The sequence below is a fragment of the Ranitomeya imitator genome, chromosome 7 (assembly GCF_032444005.1).
Source record: "Ranitomeya imitator isolate aRanImi1 chromosome 7, aRanImi1.pri, whole genome shotgun sequence".
NCBI classification, from domain to species: Eukaryota; Metazoa; Chordata; class Amphibia; order Anura; family Dendrobatidae; genus Ranitomeya; species Ranitomeya imitator.
In genome coordinates, this window is record NC_091288.1 from 176,741,909 (window position 1) to 176,761,181 (window position 19,273).

General features: G+C 43.7%; 1 protein-coding gene across 1 annotated transcript in view; it reads right to left on the reverse strand.

Annotated features, from left to right (window-relative positions):
* LOC138645062 (multidrug resistance-associated protein 1-like) overlaps nucleotides 1-19,273 on the reverse strand; it is a 109,897-nt gene that overhangs the window by 25,773 nt on the left and 64,851 nt on the right. The window contains exons 17-23 of the mRNA XM_069734090.1: nucleotides 14,419-14,545; nucleotides 9,133-9,309; nucleotides 8,767-8,934; nucleotides 7,213-7,396; nucleotides 6,895-6,955; nucleotides 6,706-6,799; nucleotides 5,100-5,307 (exon numbers count right to left, since the gene is read on the reverse strand). Of these exons, the coding sequence (XP_069590191.1) occupies nucleotides 5,100-5,307; nucleotides 6,706-6,799; nucleotides 6,895-6,955; nucleotides 7,213-7,396; nucleotides 8,767-8,934; nucleotides 9,133-9,309; nucleotides 14,419-14,545 (1,019 nt within the window). The remainder of the gene's footprint in view (nucleotides 1-5,099; nucleotides 5,308-6,705; nucleotides 6,800-6,894; nucleotides 6,956-7,212; nucleotides 7,397-8,766; nucleotides 8,935-9,132; nucleotides 9,310-14,418; nucleotides 14,546-19,273) is intronic.

Here is a 19,273-nt window from a genome sequence, read left to right on the forward strand (position 1 = left end):
TTATAGTGTTTACAAAAGGTGTTGGCACTAGCCCATGTCACGGCCTTACAGATCTGTTCTAGAGAGGCACCTGCCCTCTCTGCCCAAGAAGTAGCTATCCCTCTAGTAGAATGTGCATGGAGACCCTTCGGAGGAGAGAGCCCTTCTGATTGGTAGGCCTCAGAGATCACCGACGTGATCCACCGTGCGATAGAGGCCTTAGAGGCCTTTTTACCCCTATTCTTGCCCCCATACAAAATGAATAGGTTTGGGTCAATGCGCCAAGCGTTGGTGGCTGCCAGGTAGTCTAGAACTGCCTGCCTGACATCCAGCGAATGAAGGGCCTTTTCTTTAGCGTTAGCAGGGTTATTGCAGAAAGATGGTAACACGATCTCTTGATTTCTATTTTTAGTTGTTTCTACTTTTGGAATAAAAGAGGGGTCTAGTTTAAGAATTATACAATCCTCTCTAATTTGGAGGTACGGGTCCCTAGTACACAGGGCCTGAATTTCCTCCCCCTTTTAGCCGTAGTAACCACTACTAGCCGTAGGCCACTAGAAATGCCGTTTTACGTGTAAGAATGGAAATGGGCATATTATCCGCTGAAGCATAGAGATCTTTGCAGAGGAATCTGAGGACCAGGTTAAGGTCCCAAGAAGGCGACAGATGTCTAATGGTGGGGCGCAGCCTCTGGGTGGCTCTGATGAATCTAACTATCCACAGGTGAGACGCTAGGGGATAGTCAAGGAAAGAACTAAGTGCCGAGATCTGCACCTTCAATGTGTTTGGTTTGAGACCTTTGTCAAACCCAGCCTGCAGGAAATCTAAAATTCTGGGTAAGTCGGGAGTGCCTGCCGTAACCTCAGACCTGCCACCCTCCAGACAGAACCGTCTCCAAATTTTCAAGTAAATTGCTGAAGTAACAGGCTTCCTACTAGACTTCATAGTAGATATTACTTGGCTTGATAGACCCTTTGCCTTCAAGATGAACCCTTCAGGATCCATGCCGAGAGATGGAGCTTCTCTGGGTTTGGGTGGAATACCGGACCCTGGTGGATTACGTCCGCTCTGAGAGGGAGTTCTACTGCATTCTCGATTGCTAGCTCTAGTAGAAGGGAAAACCAACTCCTTCTTGGCCAGTATGGAACGATCAATATGACATGAGCTCGATCCTCCTTGATCTTTCTGAGAACAGCCGGAACTAACGCCAGAGGAGGGAATGCATACGAGAGAGGTTCCGTCCAGTCCTAGCTCAGAGCATCTATCCCTTCCGGAAGATCCCACGGGTTCAGAGAGAAGAATTTTGAGACCTTTGAATTTCTCCTGCTTGCGAATAGGTCTATACAGGGGGTTCCCCAGCGAAGACATAAGTCCTGGAAGACATCCTGGTTGAGTTCCCACTCCGTTGCAGACACCTTTCTTCTGCTGAGATAGTCCACTATAACATTCTGGGAGCCCTCCAGGTGGATTGCTGAAATAGAAAGGACCGATCTTTCTGCCCAACGAAATATCTTCTCTGCCAGTTCCTGAAGCGCATGGTGTTTCGCGCCTCCTTGATGTTTCAGGAAAGAAACTGTTGTCACATTGTCGGACATTATTCTGACATGGCGATTCTTCAGGATGTGTCGGTTTCTTCTCAAGGCTTCCCAGACAGCGTATAGTTCCTTGAAGTTGGAGGAGCTGTGGATGACGTCTTCCGGCCATCTCCCCTGAAGGATCCTGTCTTCTAGGTGAGCTCCCCAGCCCCAAGCGCTGGCGTCTGTAGTAACTACTACGTAGGGATCTGCAGACCATAACACTCCTTTTCTTAACTTCTCTGGCTCTGTCCACCAGAGGAGAGACCTTCTTACACGATGTGATAGTTCTAAAGTACTGTCCAGAGAAGACAGACTCCTGTCCCATCTGGAAAGAATCAATTTCTGCAGTGGTCTTGAATGGAACTGAGCCCATCTTACGCACGGAATACAAGCCGTCATTAGGCCAAGAACTCGCATGGCCGTCCTTGTTGTCACCCTGTGCTCTAACAGGAGCCAAATTTGAGACTGTATTACAATCAGCTTGGACTCGGGTTAGAGGGATATTCTGTTTATTGAATCCAGACATTCTCCCAGAAAAGTCTTTCTGCACTCTGGAGTTAGGTCGGATTTCCACCAATTTATGACCCAACCTAATTCTTCCATCACCGAAATAGTTCGGTTCCTGTGGTCTGATAGAATTTCTGGCGTTCTTGCCACCAGGAGGAAGTCGTCGAGATAAGGGATTATTCTCATCCCCTGATTTCTTAGGAAAGCGACAATCTCCGACACCAGTTTTGTGAAGATACGAGGTGCTGAGGCAAGACCAAATGGAAGGCACTGAAACTGGTAGTGACAGGTCCCGGACGGCAGAACTACCGCAAACCTCAGAAGCTTCTGAGATGAAGGGTGGACGGGAACCTGATAATAGGCACTCTTTAGATCTAGAGTGCACATCACGGAATTCTGATCTATTAGGAGGATTGCCGAATGGATGGACTCCATACGAAACCTCTTGTACCTGAACCAGGCATTCAGAGGCTTCAGATTTATTATAGTGCGAGATTCGCCGGACGGTTTCATTATGGAAAAAAGGGAGGAGTAATGCCCCAGGCCTATTTCTGGTGATGGTACCGGAATTATGACCTCTGAGGAGAGCATATCCATTAGGTCTATCATCATGGGAGAGTCTCGTGATACTACCGTAGGCCTGATGAATCTGTCTGGTGGGGGGGAGTAGAGCTCGATATTGTAGCCTTCTGAGATGGTCCGAAGGACCCACTGATTTTGGGTGATCCGGGCCCAATTGTGCGAAAAATGGCGGAGCCGACCCCCTATAAGTGTGGCGTCATTGAGACTTAGATTTTGAGGAAGGACTGAAGAAGAAACCTCTGTTTCTATTGCCCTGGCTACGGGAACCCCTATAAGATCCTCTATTGGATCTGCCTCCTCTAAACTCAGACTGCCTCCTGAAGGGGAATCCTCTCCGAAAGGATTGGGGCCTCTTAGATTTCTCCTCTGGAAACCCCTTCTTTTTGTCAGAGGCTGACTCCAGAATAGTATCCAGGGAGGGTCCAAAAACCCTTTCACCTGAGAAGGGAATTGAACATAATTTAGATTTGGAAGCATTATCCCCTGACCAGGACCTTAGCCAGACCGCCCTCCTAGCCAGATTTCATTATAGGGAGAGAATTTAAGATTTCGGATCTCGGGGTCTTATTGGATAGGTGCTCCTCCAATTGACCCAACCACAGGTACAAAGACCGAGCTACCGAGGTAGCTGCTATATTTGTTTTTATTAGAGCCGCAGAAGATTCCCAGGCTCTTTTTAACAATATGTCAGCCTTCCTATCCATAGGATCGCGCAGGTTTGACGAGTCCTCAAAAGGTATGGCCGTTTTCTTAGCCACCTTTGCCACAGGAACGTCTATTTTGGGAACTTCATCCCATAGTCTTATGTCTTCAGGCTCATAAGGTAGACGAGCTTTAAAGTCCTTGGATAACACCAGCCGGCGTTCTGCCTCTTTCCACTCCTCCAGAATCATGGCCTTAATATGCTCGCTAACCGGAAACACTGTCTGCTGATGTGACATAAGTCCCCCAAACATCAAGTCCTGCCTGGTTTGTGGCTTAGATGTCTCCTCTATCTGCATAGTGCATCGCACCGCCTGCACCAGATCATTTGTCTCTTCTGCCTGGAAGAGATATTTTCTTTGATAATCCTGGCTTCCTGACGGAAGCTCTCCCTCTTCCTCTGAGACGAAGTCTTCTGAGTCAGACTTGTCCTCAGAAGTAACCTCCTGCTCTCTTAAGTCCTGCTCCCGTCTGGCCCGCTTACGGCTGGGGATAGGACTGGATTTCTGCACCATGGTAGACAAAGAAGCTTGTACTTCTTCGCGTATAAGGGATCTAATTTCAGACAGCAGTGTGGGTTGCTCGTCCCTTATGACCTTAGATGTGCAGTCCCCACATAAGGTTTTCCCATGGGAGTCCGGGAGCTTCGTATTACAACGGGGACATCTAGAGGATTTCCCAGATGCCTTGCCGGATTTCTTAACTTGAACAGAAGGACCCGCGGGGTTTCCCTTATCCTTAAATGACATAAGATAGGGATAAGCACTGGGGTGAGCCTGCTTCTGCACACAGATAGGGGAATCTGCGCTATGCGCACTTACCCCCTCCTCAGTTGGTATGCTTGCTTCCATGATGAGGGTAGCAGGTCCCCGCAGCTCTCAGCGTCAGATCAGGAGCGCTTCTGCCGCTGTGCGATTCACTGCACGCTTTCCCCCTCACATACAGCGTTACCGGAAGTAGCGGTAACGAAATGCCGACGGACCGGAAGTGATGCGCTCTGACGACTTCCTGCCTGGAGACGCCGCTCTGGACACCACGCTGCCTCAGGATGGCCGCACACCGCGTGGATAGCGTCCGCAGCCGAGAGCCTCCCACCGGGAGGAGCGGCTGCCACCAGGAGCCTCGTCCCACTCCTGGTCTTTGGAGCAGAGGGACCCCCCACGGGAGGGTTTCTGCCCTGAGCCTCTTGACAGGGGGAAGGGTATTGGCAAGCCGCACGATCCCCCTGAGCTCCGGTAAGTCCTGCGCAGCTTCTCACTCGTGCGTCCCTTCCTTGCAGGGACAGGAAAAACACTGAGGACTGTGGGTGGGACTTGACCTTTTAAACTCGTGTGTTTCCTGTCCCAGCAAGGGGAGGAGGACGTCCTCCAGGGTGCTGTCAGGAGGACGTCCTGGAAAAGTGCAATACTTCATTTTAGCAACTCACAAATTACATTGGTGAGAATCAAATGCATGGTCTCGTTTTTTAAAAGGAAATAGAGGAAGAGGGATTTACCTTTTTCTTATGGGTGTATATTTTTGATTGGTCATAAATGTCTAAGGTTATAATATTCCTTCAAAATGTATTGTGGCCCGTGATACAATCTGACCAAAAACGATTGTTCAGTCCTACTGTCAAGGGCCAATGTAATTTTTGAAAAACTTGAGAAAAGCATGTCAGAAGTTGTGATTGGGTGTCAGTGACTAGAATCACAGACAGCAGCATGTTGTTGAGAAAATATCAGGAAAAGGAGAGACTTTCATACAAAATACCTTGCACAATGCCTAAAATGCTGTATACAGCTAAGCGCATGCTGGTGTTCTGTTGTGTGCCATTCACAGGAGGGTCATCGGCCCATAAACCGATCCAGTAATTATGTCCCATAGCAGATAGTTGTTGGATGATGAAGAACACGGCACACATGAGCAGATACCTCTTCCCCATGATCCGGCAGTACTCCAAATACACTGATAATTTGACCTGAGAATACAGAAGGAAAATCGTAGTAGAGAATTGGAGCCACTTTTGGACTGTAGGGTGGATGATTAAAGGGGTAGTACAAAATTAAATTGTATTTTACTTTGTTAAATTGTATCTAGCTGCGTTATTATTGCTTACTACATCCTTTATGACATTTCATTTGAGAATCCCAGTGCATGCTGGGATACTCAAACAAGTCGTCATCAGGGGACAGAGGCTGCGGTCACTGCTGCAGCCTCTGTCCCTTCCCTGAAACCACGCATCATCAGTTACATCTGTTTCAGGAGTGGGCTAGTCCCTGCTCTACTGATCATGTGTCAGAGATCAATTCTGACAGATGCTCAGTAAGATCTGGTCACTGTGCACTGTTCTTCTTAGTGCACAGTGACAATGCGCTCTCTTGCGGGCTCTGATGATAAGTGACAAGTTGGCAAGGGAGCACACTTTTATTGCACATTATAAGGAACGAGTGAACAGAGATCAATGCCGCTCCCTGCAAAAGATATCACTTGCCGGGGTGGCGCTGGTCTGTGCGCTCTCATTCTTTTCTTACAATGACCATCAACATTGTGTTCTCTTGCTGGTTTAATACTCCAAATAGTAATGGCACACTTCTGCTGTACAGGTACGGTGAGCGCCGGTTCCTGAAAGGAAGAATCATCAGTGAATTCTGTTTCAAGGGCTGGGCTAGTCCCTGATCTACTGAGCATGCGTTGGATGACAAATCCGACGAATGCTCAGTAAGATCTTGTCACTGTGCACTGTTCTTCCGAGTGCACAGTGACAATGCACTCTCTCACCGACTTTGAAGACAAGTGAAAAGCTGTCATCAGAGTGCACTATCACTGCACATAGTGTGAAACAAACAAGTAAGCAGAGACCGGCGCTGCTCCCTGCAAGTGATGTCACTGCTCTCCGCGCTCTCAATCTTTAATTAAAATGTGTAATGACAGTGCACTCTCTGGCTCATTTCTCCATGTAGTGATGGCGCACTTCTGCCATACATGTATGTGAACGCCGCTAAGGGGTTTTAATAGAGCCAGAAAAAAATAAGTTTCAAAGAAGACCCATTTTTAAACCTAACCCACATTTAGTCAGATATGTGTGTCCTATATCATTAGTATCTGAGAAAGTTAAACAAATACAACAAATATGGCTTTTACTTTTTTAAATGGTCCAGCACAACAAAAAAGAAAAATAGTAGTATCTATAAAAGTGAAAGAAACATGGCTGCTGATTTACTAACTATAGGAGTAGTTTTATGCTTTTGTTGGTACTGCTATTAAACCAAATTGGAGTCACTTTCACTGTTTTGCGTTGTTGTGAACAGCTCAAGTGGCTAATAAAAAAGTTAATTATTACAAGGATAAGGTTTAGTTTTGTATCCATGTGCATTACCCTTCCCGTGAGAGCAATATCAGCCTCCGTGAGCTTCCCTGCATCTGCATCGCCCTCTGCGAGTTCCTCAGCCGCCTCTGGAGTCAATTCCTCCCTGCAAGTTTACAAAAAAGGATATCCCACTAATAACTTCTCCGTATTATGCACTAAAAGAAATAAACATACCCACAATTGTGGTATAGTGATTACCTTAAACCAACATCTGCCTTCTTGTCTTCAGTGGCTTTTCCTTTATCGCCCAGCACTTTGCCTGCAGAGATGATTGACATTTCATGAGCACGGTGAAACTAGGATTCAAACTGATAGTTCATACGAGAAGGAAAAATCAGTCCAAAAGACACTCAAAGTCCTCATCTTTATGTCCCCTAGTAGTTGCAAATGACTGGAGGTCCGCTGTCCTAAAATGAATTGGAAAGGGCAGCAAGGGGTATTGTGCCCATATATCCTATTCCTGCCCAGCAGTCTCCCGCACTCATGCTCATCTCTTTCTGGACAGTAGAAGCTTACTTTCTATGTGCGACCCTTCCTGTTCACCCGTCAGGGCATATGTTTGGAGGAAATCTGCAAAATCGCCATTTTTATCCAAAAGCTCAGCGTATGTGCCAACCTCCGAGATCCTGCCGTCAGCCATTACTATAATATTGTCCACTTGTGGAAGGAAACTTACTCCATGAGTGACGAGAACACGAGTCTGGAATACAAATAATTTTCAGATCATATGTACTCGTGAAGCAAACTGTATTTGACAAGAACTCAATAACTGAGCATTACTGGAATTCACGCGACGTTGCAGAGTTTCAGGGAAGACATACTTTGAAAAGCTGGCCGAGGACTATGGGGAGAAAATGGACTAGTCCGGTGTGTCCCACGGCCAGCTTCTCCCCAGACTCGTCCCTCCCATATGTGCAGATAGGACCGATCTGTCTATTAACTAGAGCGATGTGGAGAGAAGTGGGCCGGGGATCTGAGTGGAATAGTCTCGTCTCTCTCTATAGTCCCCGGGTGGCTTTTCCAACTATGTTTTCCCAGAAAAGCCAGGCTCCAATTCATGCTACCCATGGTTCGGACAGCATGAATCTAGTGACAGGTTCCCTTTAACCCCTTTACTCGAAAGACCATTGTAATGCAATGGAACTTGAAACAATCACCAAGATTAGAACAAAGGGAATAAAGCTCGGTATGACATTAAAGGGAATCCAATACAAAGACAAAAAAAAAACGTAATCTTCGATAAAATCTTGGAAGCTTTATCACACTTTCATTAAAATCAGGTCATAAATTTAATTAACATGTAATAAAGCTGCCAATATTTTATCAAAGACGCCGGCTTGGTGGATACCTACAACAGTGAGGTCATCTAGTTTTATGACGTTAAAGGGGTATTGCATATTCACCGGATATGCCATAAATGTCCTACCCGTCTCCAGATCAAGGGACCCGTAAACCTTTTACGACTGGCACTTGCGTGCAGCGGCAGGAGGGATACCTACACATTTGACCCTTTTCATTCTCTGCTGTGGGATCTCGAAGTACAGCAGAAGCAATCGACCCATACCGATAAACAAAAGCCTCATCAAAAACTGGCTCTGGATCGGACGGACCCAACACTACCAGGTACAGTGCCTTGAAAAAGTATTCATACCTTGGGAACTTTTCACATTTTTTCACGTTACACCCACAAATCTAAATGTTTCTTTATTTATTTTGATTTTATGCGATATATCAGCATGTATTCTTGAAGTATAAAAGAAATAAATGGTTTTCTAAAAAAAAAAAAAGAAATATACATTGGAAAATTGTGATGTACATTTGTATTCAGCCCCCTGATACCCTTAAAAAAATGTAATGACCAAGTTTGTGGAAAAGTTCACGGAATATGAATACTTTTTCAATACACTGTATTACATGGTCACCCATTTACTTGATTGGGAGTTGTTTTTCTCCCCAAGCAGAACTATGTATCAGCAACCGGCGCTCCCCATGATTATCTGATCTGCAAAGGAACAACATTGTACAACCCCCTTAATACCGAATGTACATGGAATTTTAAATTGATCTTACTTTTCCTTTAAGCAAACCATTGGGTCCAAGGACATGCTCAAACAAATGCTGTCCTACATGGGCATCGACTGCAGACAGAGGATCATCCAGCAAGTAGACGTCACAGTTCCGGTATACGGCTCTGGCAATGCTTATCCGTTGCTTCTGTCCTCCAGACAAGTTTATACCCTTTTAAAAGGTAATAAAAGTCACATAAAACTCATTCTGATCACATGATAAGTAGCAGCCATATAATACACTGAATAGCAGCAAACTATAAAACAATGTCAAATGCAAGGTAGTAATAAAGTACAAAGAAGTAAGGATAATAAAGGAAATTGTGTTCGTACTCTCCATTAGAATTCAATGTCCCTAAGACTTACTCACTTTTTCGCCAATTTCTGTGTTCTCTCCTCCAGAAAGAATTTTTAGGTCAGGTAGAAGAGCACAAGCCTGAATAACATTATCATACCAATCTTTATCCAATGGTCTTCCAAACAGCACATTCTCTTTAAAAGTGGCATTTGGGATCCATGTTTGTTGTGGAACAAAGGCTGTGGAACCCTAAAAAAGGGCAAAATACAGCGGACATTTATTATTTTACTTGTGCCAATTTTTTTCGGGTGAATTGCACTTTTATTTATTTTTTTTACATATAGTGCATGTACTGAATATAACGTATGTATGTATTTTACTACAACCTTACCAATAAGACAGAGAAGCTATGGGGTGCTATGATCTCGATACCTATTGATAAACTTGCAGGGTTTGGGAATCCTCCTATTGTTTTTAGTTTCCTTGTATGCGATTATTTGTTTTATTTCTGTAATACATATAACAATAAAGTAATACTCTTCTTTTAGTGACCGGCCTCTCTCACCCAACATCTAGCACTAGAGCTGACATTTCCCCGGTGCGAAGCACAGTAAGGTCCTGACAAAGAAGACAGTGTCTGGAACGTTCTGTATGGTTTGCATATCATGCCAGACACTGATCGTCTTATTCACTAGGATGACTGGCATGAGACGTGCCCAGCAGGTGTAGAGAGGACTGTCACTGTCTAACAATCTGAAAACTGTGCAAAACCTTGTAAGGATGGTGGACTGTACTGCAGTATTCCTCCCCCTGGAGACACCAATCGCGTCACATGTATTGTAACGTGTATTATGTCCCGCGTCTTTGTAAATATTGTGTCATGATGTGAATTGTGTTGTAATGTGTAATGTAAGATAAGGAATGTACAGTGTAGGATGTGATAATCTAAGGTATTATAGTGAAGGACATCTTGTTTAAGATAGGTAGTATAGGGATAGATAGTTGACTGTAGTTTAGGTAATGACAGAGAAAGATAGAGTTAATGTTTGGGACTAGCCCGTAATGGGAGGTGCTTAGTGTTAGGGAAAGTGACTCTTTCCTGTTGATAGATAGTGTATGGAGTGTCAAATGAACAGTATTGCCAAAAGGGGTGATCCATAGAAAAGGAGCCTTAAGGCCAGGGATAGCGAGATCCTAGGGAGGAAGTGACTCATTTGCAATGCAACAATTAATTTTTCTAACTTGTAAATCCAAATTTATAAAACAAGGGTATCAGTATTAAGTAGATATCATTAGTATGGGGTGCATAAACCTGATGACAGGTTCCCTTTAAAGGGAGTCTGTCACCATCAAAAAGTTCAAGTTGTTTAGTGCACCTTTCCATCTATCTCCACTCTAATCTGGCTCCTATAAATGCAGAGCTGTAAATCAAGGAAGGGGAGGCTGCAATGGATTCAAAGTAAGTAGATGGGAAGGTGCATTAAACTGTTTGGTCTCACCAAGGGTGCATGAAGTACCTGTGCTTGGTTTCAACAGTAATACTGTGCAATTCCAGGGAAATCTATTGAAATTCTGATATTTGCCACTCATGTTTGCCAAATCCCCCACATTCCACAAAAGCCATTGGGTCTTTCAACCTGACTAAATAGGTTGAGACTTTGTGATTGAAATGCGACGTAAAGAGGTAAAAGTCCGTGGTGCTTCAGCAAAGTCAGAGTTGGCTGAAGACCTCTGGGAGGAGAGCCCACTTTCCCGAATCCAAAGTTTCTCGGCTCTTATCCACATGAACGTCACTTAACAAATGGTAAGGTTTTAATACTAGATGTTAGGACCGTCCCGAATAAGGTCACGCTTAAAACTGTGGGTATTTTGAATTAAACAAATTGTCTGTGGTAAAGTATTCCAGAGAAATGCCACAGCTCGCAAGAAGTCTTGGAGATGGGAGAGGGAGATTTGGATTATAGAGGATGTTAGTCTTAGGTCATTAACAGAAGGGCACGGGTAGGGTGGTAGACTGACACGGGGGAAGAGATGTATGGTGGTGCTAAACTGTGGAGCGCTTTGTGGGTGAGAGTGATAAGTGTATATTGAACTCTGTAGTGGTTGGACGATCAGTGCAATGACTGGCACAGGGTAGAGGCATCGATGTAGGGGTTGGAAAGGAATATGATCCTGGCTGCAGCATTCAGGATGGATTGCACAGGGGAGAGTTTAGTGAGAGGGAAACCAATAAGTAGAGAGTTGCAATAATCCAGAAAAGAATGAATAGAGCAACAGTGACTTTTTTTTTTTTTTTTTTTAGAGTAAAAAAGGTAAGAAAAGTTTGGAATCTAGAAATGTTTTTGGGGTGGACATGAGCAGGCGAGTGATTGGATGTGGGGAGTGAAGGAAAGATCTGAGTCAAATATGACTTCAAGACAGAGGGCATGTTGCTGGGGTGGAACCACACATGGCAATATCAAGTACAGGTAGGTTAATTTAGGGAGTAAACACAAGGAGTTCATTTTTTTTACAGATTCAGTTTTAGATAGAGGGAGTACATGATGCTAGAGACAGAGGACATACAATCACTGGCGTTTTATAGTAATGCAGGATTGATGTCAGGAGACAATGCGAATAATTTGGTGTCACCAGCTTAGAGATGGTACTGAAAACTGAATCTACTGATGTTTTTTCCAATAGGGCAGTATACAAGGAGACGAGAAGGGGACCTAGGACTGAACCAAGAGAAATGCCGACAGTAATGAGAAGAGGAAAGGAAGATGAGCCAGCAAAAGATACAATGAAGGAATGGTCAGAGAAGGAGGAGGAGGACTCGGAGAGAGTGGTATCTTTGAGGCTGATAGCATGGAGCGCAGTGAGGAAAAGTTGGTGATCCAATATGTCGAATGCAGAAGAGAGATTCAGGAGAATCAGCAGGGAGTAGTGGTCATTAGATTTAGCTGTTATTAGAACATTAGAGACTTTAGTGAGGGCAGTTTGAGTAGAAAGTAAGGAGCAGAAACCGGATTGTAAAGGGTCAAGAAGAGAGTCATCTGAAAGATAGCGGATCAGAAGGAGTTGACGTAGCATTCCAGTAGTTTAGAGATGAAGCGCAGTTCTGGGCAATGGATGGTTTGTTAAGTAAAGGATGTGTGCTGGCGTGTTGAAATGAGGAGGGAAAAATTCCAGATGAGAGATTAAATAATTTAGTTAGGTAAGTGATGACAGCTGGGGACAGGGGCTGGAGGAGATGTGAGGGAATAGGGTCACTGGTGCAGGTAGTAGGGCGAGAAGATGCAAGGAGCCTGGTCACTTCTTTATCAGATATTAATTAATCCTTATCCAGATGAGCACCCCAAATACTCTTATATGAGTAAATGGGAAGTTTTTTTGGGAGAACCTATTCCACCCTGTATTTGGCAGGAGATCTGGAGAAACACAGTCAAAACTTCTACATGTTACACCTACAGGGGAAACCAGTATAAACTACTCATGTTCTGTTTTCATACTCCTTCCTTTCTGAACAAACTCAACCCTATATCCTTAGATGTTGTTGGAGATGTGGGAATGCAGAGGATGACCTGCCTCATTTGTTTTGGTCATGTCCAAATATTCTAGTATTCTGGGAATATGTCAAGTCCTTGATTAGTAATGTCACCCGGCCATTAGATCCCCTTGGGTCCAAAATTTTATTTGCTCAATATATCACCATTTCAACTAGGTCAACAGCTTTTATTACATATAACAACGGCTGCCAGATGTTTGATAGCCTGTAAGTGGAAGTCAATTCATCCCCGATCGAATACTGAACTACAGTCGCAAATACAAGATATTCGAGAAATGGAATATGTCGTGGCTACGTTGAATAATACTTTTGATCGTGTCAATGCAGTGTGAACTCTTTGGGTTCAGAGAAACAACTAATAAAGACAGCGATAATTTAGTTGCTATGGATCATATAATAAGTATATGCTTTACTTCCTTCCCCTCCCCCTTCTGTCTGTGTCTTGTAGGGTCAGTGGTTTTGTTTAAAACTATATATTGAGATGTAAACTTATTACATTTTCCCTACTTAATATTGATGACAAATTTGTTTATTATTATAAACTAGATGGAGGCCCGATGCTATCACATCGGGAAGGCGGTAATGTCACGATGGGGGCAGGCTTTGCAGCGTTGAGAATCTCTCTCCCCCCCATGTGCTCACCCACCTATCCACTCTATCTTTCCCCATGTGCTGACTTCTCCCGTCTGTGCTCTCTTCTTTGACTTGTCTACCCCATGTGCTATCTCCCTTGTCTGATGTCTTTCTGCTTCCTGTGCGGTGTTCTACCCTCATGTGCTTTCCCGTTTGAGCTGTCTCCCCCCCCCCCGGTGCTCTGTCTCTCTCACCCATCCCTTCATTTTAAAAATTGTCTGTGTCTGACCGTGTACAGAACACACCACAGCTCCTAGGCAGGGGAGGAAGCAAAAGACAATACTGACATTACAGCAGGAGATCGCAGAGGATACATTTTATGAGGTAAAATATTGTTTAAAAACAGTGAGTGAAGTATTTTACCTGACAAAATGAATCCTCTGTGATCCCCTGCTGTAATGTCAGTATTGTCTTTTGCTTCCTCCCCTGCTCAGGAGATGTGGAATGCTTCGTACACGGTCAGACAAAGACAATTTTTAAAATGAACTTTTGTTTGTGGGAAAACACCTTTAATGTGACCGGCTTCCTCTGCCTGAAGACATGTCGTGCATCTGCCACCGGGATCAGCCGAATGATTAGCACAGGCTCAGTAAATCATATCGCCACCATCTTTGTGCAGACAGATAGCGGCGGTCACATTAAAACTGCGCATGCGCTCCTCCTCTACAAAGATTGCGGCAGTCAGTGAATCATTTGGCTGATCCAGGCAGCGGCGTGTTCACAATGGCATTCCGCTGGTGGTACCGTGCAAGAAGCTGCTATACAGTATGTGTTTTTGTGTGTGTTTGTGGTGCGTACGGCATATACAGTGTTATACAAAACACAGCATTTAGAGAACTGCCACATCTGCAGCAGATAAAACAGTTGTATCAAAACTACAGCGAACAGCTCAGTAAGTGACTCAATCCATCGCATCGTAAACGACACATGAGATGAGGTAGCAAAAAGCTGTAGAGAGATTCCCTTTAAGGCCCTACTATGTCCTTGTGTTTATTCTAGTAAAATACAAAGTAACTTAATAATCAAAAAAGAAAACCACTTTTTGAGATAAAAAGAAAAGATAATTAATGGTAAAACAAAATCCACACTGAGATCTGGTTCTGACACAATCATTGGAACATCCTATGTGTGTATTGTTTCCTTCCTTAGGTTTAGTAGAGAAGATGACATCTTTATACCTTTAGGGCGACTTTTCCAAGAACGGTCTCCATTTCTCCAAGTAGTGCTGAAAGAAGGGAGGATTTTCCACAGCCAACATGGCCAACAATAGCCACCAAGGAGCCTTTCTCAATTGACAAATTAATGCTGCAACATAGAACAGCTCATAAAAAAAAAGTTACATCCACCGTGTATTAAGCCTAAAAAAATCTAGGTCCATGTTTTCCCCAAAATATCTTAAATCCAAAGGAATGAAGGTATCAGCAATACTAGGATACATTGCTATTCAATGTTGCTCTCTCTATATCATTACTCACCCCATTATTATACCCTGGATTCCCCCATCTTACTGTATTACTAATTACATTTTTCATTTTAGATTGATTCTTTTTTTTTTTGGTCCAATCAGTTACATTCTTCTACTCTATCACCAATAAGGAAATGTATATTAACAGTATAGAAACATCCACCTCTTGTGGCCATAATAATATACTACAGCTACTCCTTTCCTGAATGGCCCATCCAGGCTTCCATAGCTGGGTTCACGATCTACATTCTCTATCAGTATGGCTTTTTTTTAATGTAGGAGGAAACCCACGCAGAACATGTAAACTCCTTGCAGATCTTGTCCTTTTTGGGATTTGAACCCAGTGCTGCTAACCACTGAGCCACCGTGTTAACAAGGCGAACTCCAGGGTTGTCTGCAAATGTGAGTATATTTTAACTTTTTCACATTAACCCCAAAACAAACTAGGGAAGACACACAGCTAAGATACATTACTATGTATGAAGATATACTAAAATCCACACTGTGTACCCAACAGTAATCATTCATTTATTCATTCATTAATGTATTTATCATGATTTCTTTATATTTAATTTACATCAACAATAAAAAGTCAGGAAATTATGGAAATCAAAGGAAGGATAGACATGTTGCCGATATGGAAATTATGAAAAAATTGAAAACATTTTCAAGACATCGTGATTTATTCAATATCGAGTATGAGCGCCATGTGAGGAGATACTTGCACTTACATGCCAGGTTATCAATGATTGTTCGAGGAATGAATGTGCTGTCACATTGAATGCACTTGGGCAAATCATCAAGATCCGCTGCTGGCAGCTCCCTTTGCAACCACCAACCAATGATATCCTAGATGTGCTCAATGGGAGACACAGCAGGCCATAGTAGCACGTTGAGGCCAAGTAGGCTGTTCACAGTACACAAGCAACATGAGGTCTGGTATTGTTGAATTGAAAAACGGCACCTGGGAACCTTTGGAGAAATTACCGTATCACCGGTTCCTAGACCAAATCAATGTATTACTGAGCTGTTAATGTACCTGGAATGAAGACTAGTGGGGTCTGGCTACCATATCTTATGTCACCCTTCACCATAATGCCGAGAGCAAGACCACTGTGTTATTCCCTTGGGTAGGCCTCTTCCTGGCATTACCTGCATGGTCTCCAGACCAATCTCCGGTTATCATAGCATCCATGGCAGAAGCAGAACTCATCGATGATGAAGATACACCTCTATCCCAGCCTCCCTTTGCTTTCCTGCTCTGCATCATGATGGTGTTTGAGAGCGGTGGCGTGAGGTCAATGGACACCATTAGCTGGACTTGGCCCAATATTGTGCAAATGCCTTCTGATGGTTTGTGTAGACACTGACCCCATAGGCTTTTTAATGAGGTCTGATTTCACTTGCTGTTTAGAATGTGTCTCAAGTAAAGCCAGTTGTACCGCCATTTCTCCAAAGTGTTCCAGAAACTGTATTTCAACACGACAACACCAGGCCACATGTTGCTCGTGCTACTGTAAGCAACCTGTGTGGCCTAATCATGTTCTGAAGCATCTGCAGAGCTGCCAGCAGCGGCTCTTGATAATTTGCCCAAGTGCATTCAATGTGGCAGAACATTCCTCAGACAACCATAGCAGGCACGCCGATGTCAGCTGCTTGCCTCTGCACCAGCTGCAGATGGGGCATTGCTTGTCGTGGGAGCAGAGGAAGGGGAGAATATTTGTTTGTTTTTATGTTTTCTTTTATGCAGACCCAGAACAGGAACATACAGTGGGTATGGAAAGTGTTCAGACCCCTTTAAATTTTTCACTCTTTTTCATTGCAGCCATTTGGTAAATTAAAAAAAAAAGTTCATTTTTTTCTCATTAATGTACACTCTGCACCACATCTTGACTGAAAACAAAACAGAAATGTAGAAAATTTTGCAAATTTATTAAAAAAGGAAAACCGAAATATCACATGGTCATAAGTATTCAGATCCTTTGCTCAGTCACTCATATTTAAGTCACATGATGTCCATTTCCTTGTCATCCTCCTTGAGATGGTTCTACTCCTTCATTGGAGGCCAGCTGTGTTTAATTAAACTGATAGGACTTGATTGGGAAAGGCGCACACCTGTCTATATAAGACCGCACAGCTCACAGTGCATGTCAGACCAAATGAGAATCATGAGGTCAAAGGAACTGGCCAAGAAGCTCAGAGACAGAATTGTGGCAAGGCACAGATCTGGCCAAGGTAACAACAGAATTTCTGCAGTACTCAAGGTTCCTTAGAGCACAGTGGCCTCCATAATCCTTAAATGGAAGGAGTTTGGGACCACCAGAAGTCTTCCTAGACCTGGCTGTCCAGCCAAACTGAGCAATCGTGGGAGAAGAGCCTTGGTGAGAGAGGTAAAGAAGAACCCCAAGATCACTGTGGCTGAGATGCAGTAGGGAGATGGGAGAAAGTTCCACAAAGTCAACTATCACTGCAGCCCTCCACCAGTCGGGCCTTTATGGCAGAGTGGCCCAACGGAAGCCTCTCCTCAGTGCAGGACGTGAAAGCCTGCATAGAGTTTGCTAAAAAACACATGAAGGACTCCAAGAATATGAGAAATAGGATTCTCTGGTCTGATGAGACGAAGATAGACCTTTATGGTGATAATTCTAAGCAGTATGTGTGGAGAAAACAAGGCACTGCTCATCATCTGCCCAATACAATCCCTACAGTGAAACATGGTGGTGGCAGCATCATGCTATGGGGATGTTTTTCAGCTGCAGGGACTGGACGACTGGTTGCCATTGAAGGAAACATGAATACGGCCAAGTACAGAGATATCCTGGATGAAAACCTCTTCCAGAGTGCACTGGACTGCAGACTTGGTCAAAGGTTCACCTTCCAACAAGACAATGACCCTAAGCACACAGCTAAAATAACAAAGGAGTGGCTTCAGAACAACTCTGTGACCATTCTTGACTGGCCCAGCCAGAGCCCTGACCTAAACCCAGCCGAGCATCTCTGGGGAGACCTGAAAATGGCTGTCCATCAACGTTCACCATCCAACCTGACGGAACTGGAGAGGATCTGCAAGGAAGAATGATAGAGGATCCCCAGGGGTGAAAAACTTGTTGCATCATTCCCAAGAAGACTCATGGCTGTACTAGCTCAAAAGGTGCTTCTACTCAATACTGAGCCAAGGGTCTGAATACTTATGACCATGTGATATTTTGTTTTTTCTTTTTTAATAAACTTGCAAAAATGTCTACATTTCAGGGGGTTTTTTTCAGTCAAGATGGGGTGCAGAGTGTACGTTAATGAGAAAAAAATGAACTTTTTTGAATTTACCAAATGGCTGCAATGAAACAGAGAGTGAAAAATGTAAAGGGGTCTGAATACTTTCCGTACCCACTGTATATACCAGAAAGGGGCCCAGGATGGGGGACATATATATATAGCAGGAAGGGGCACATATATATCAGGATGGGGGAGATATATACCAGGAAAGAGGACGCATATACCAGGATGGGGGGGGGGGGCAAATATATACCAGGATGGGGCAAATATATATTAGGATGAGGGCATATATACCAGGAAAGAGAACATATTATACCAGGAAGGGGCAAAGGATGGGGGACATGTATACAAGAAAGAAGTCCAGGATGGGGGGCACAAATATACCAGGATGGGGGACATGTATATTAGGAAAGAAGACATATATAATAGCAAGGGGCCCAGGATGGAGAACGTATATACCAGAAATAGGTCCAGGATGGAGGACATATACACTATACCAGGAAGCGACTCAGGATGGGGAGCACATACACACAAGGATGGGGGACATGTATACTAGGAAAGAGGACATACATAATTGTAAAGGGCCCAGGATGGGGGATATATATACCAGAATGGGGTGCATATAAACCAGGAAGGAGGACATATAGGCCAGGAAGGGGGCCAGGATGGGGGCACATATATATGCCAGGAAAGAGGACATCATATACCAGGAAAGAAGGCATGTTATGCCAGGAAGGGGCCCAGGATGGGGAATATATATATATATATATATATATATATATATACACATATTATATTATATACACATAGTAATATATTTTATATATATATATATATATATATATATATATATATATATATATATATATATATAATATATTACTTTCCCTGCACATGGACACATGTTTTGAACAGCTGACGTGCCTCTAACAGCCGCGGGTACAATCGCGATCCATCCACTGTTGTTAACTAGCTAAATGCTGCTGTCAATCTCTGACAGCGCCATTTAACTCACGCTTAACGGAAGCGAGTCGGAAATCCTGCCCATCGGTGACTGCGGGTCACCGATGGGTTGGCATGACAACCAGAGGTCTCCAGTACATGTACAACCAATGGTGTCTTTCAAAAGTATAACTTGTCCCGCAAAAAGTAAATCCTCACATGGCCATTTTGATAAAAAAAAATAAAAAAAAAGTTATGGCTCTGGAAAGAAAGGGAGCAAAAAACAAAAACTCAAAAACGAAAATACCTCCGGTCGTTAAGGGGTTAACAAATAGTTTACTATTAATTTTGCA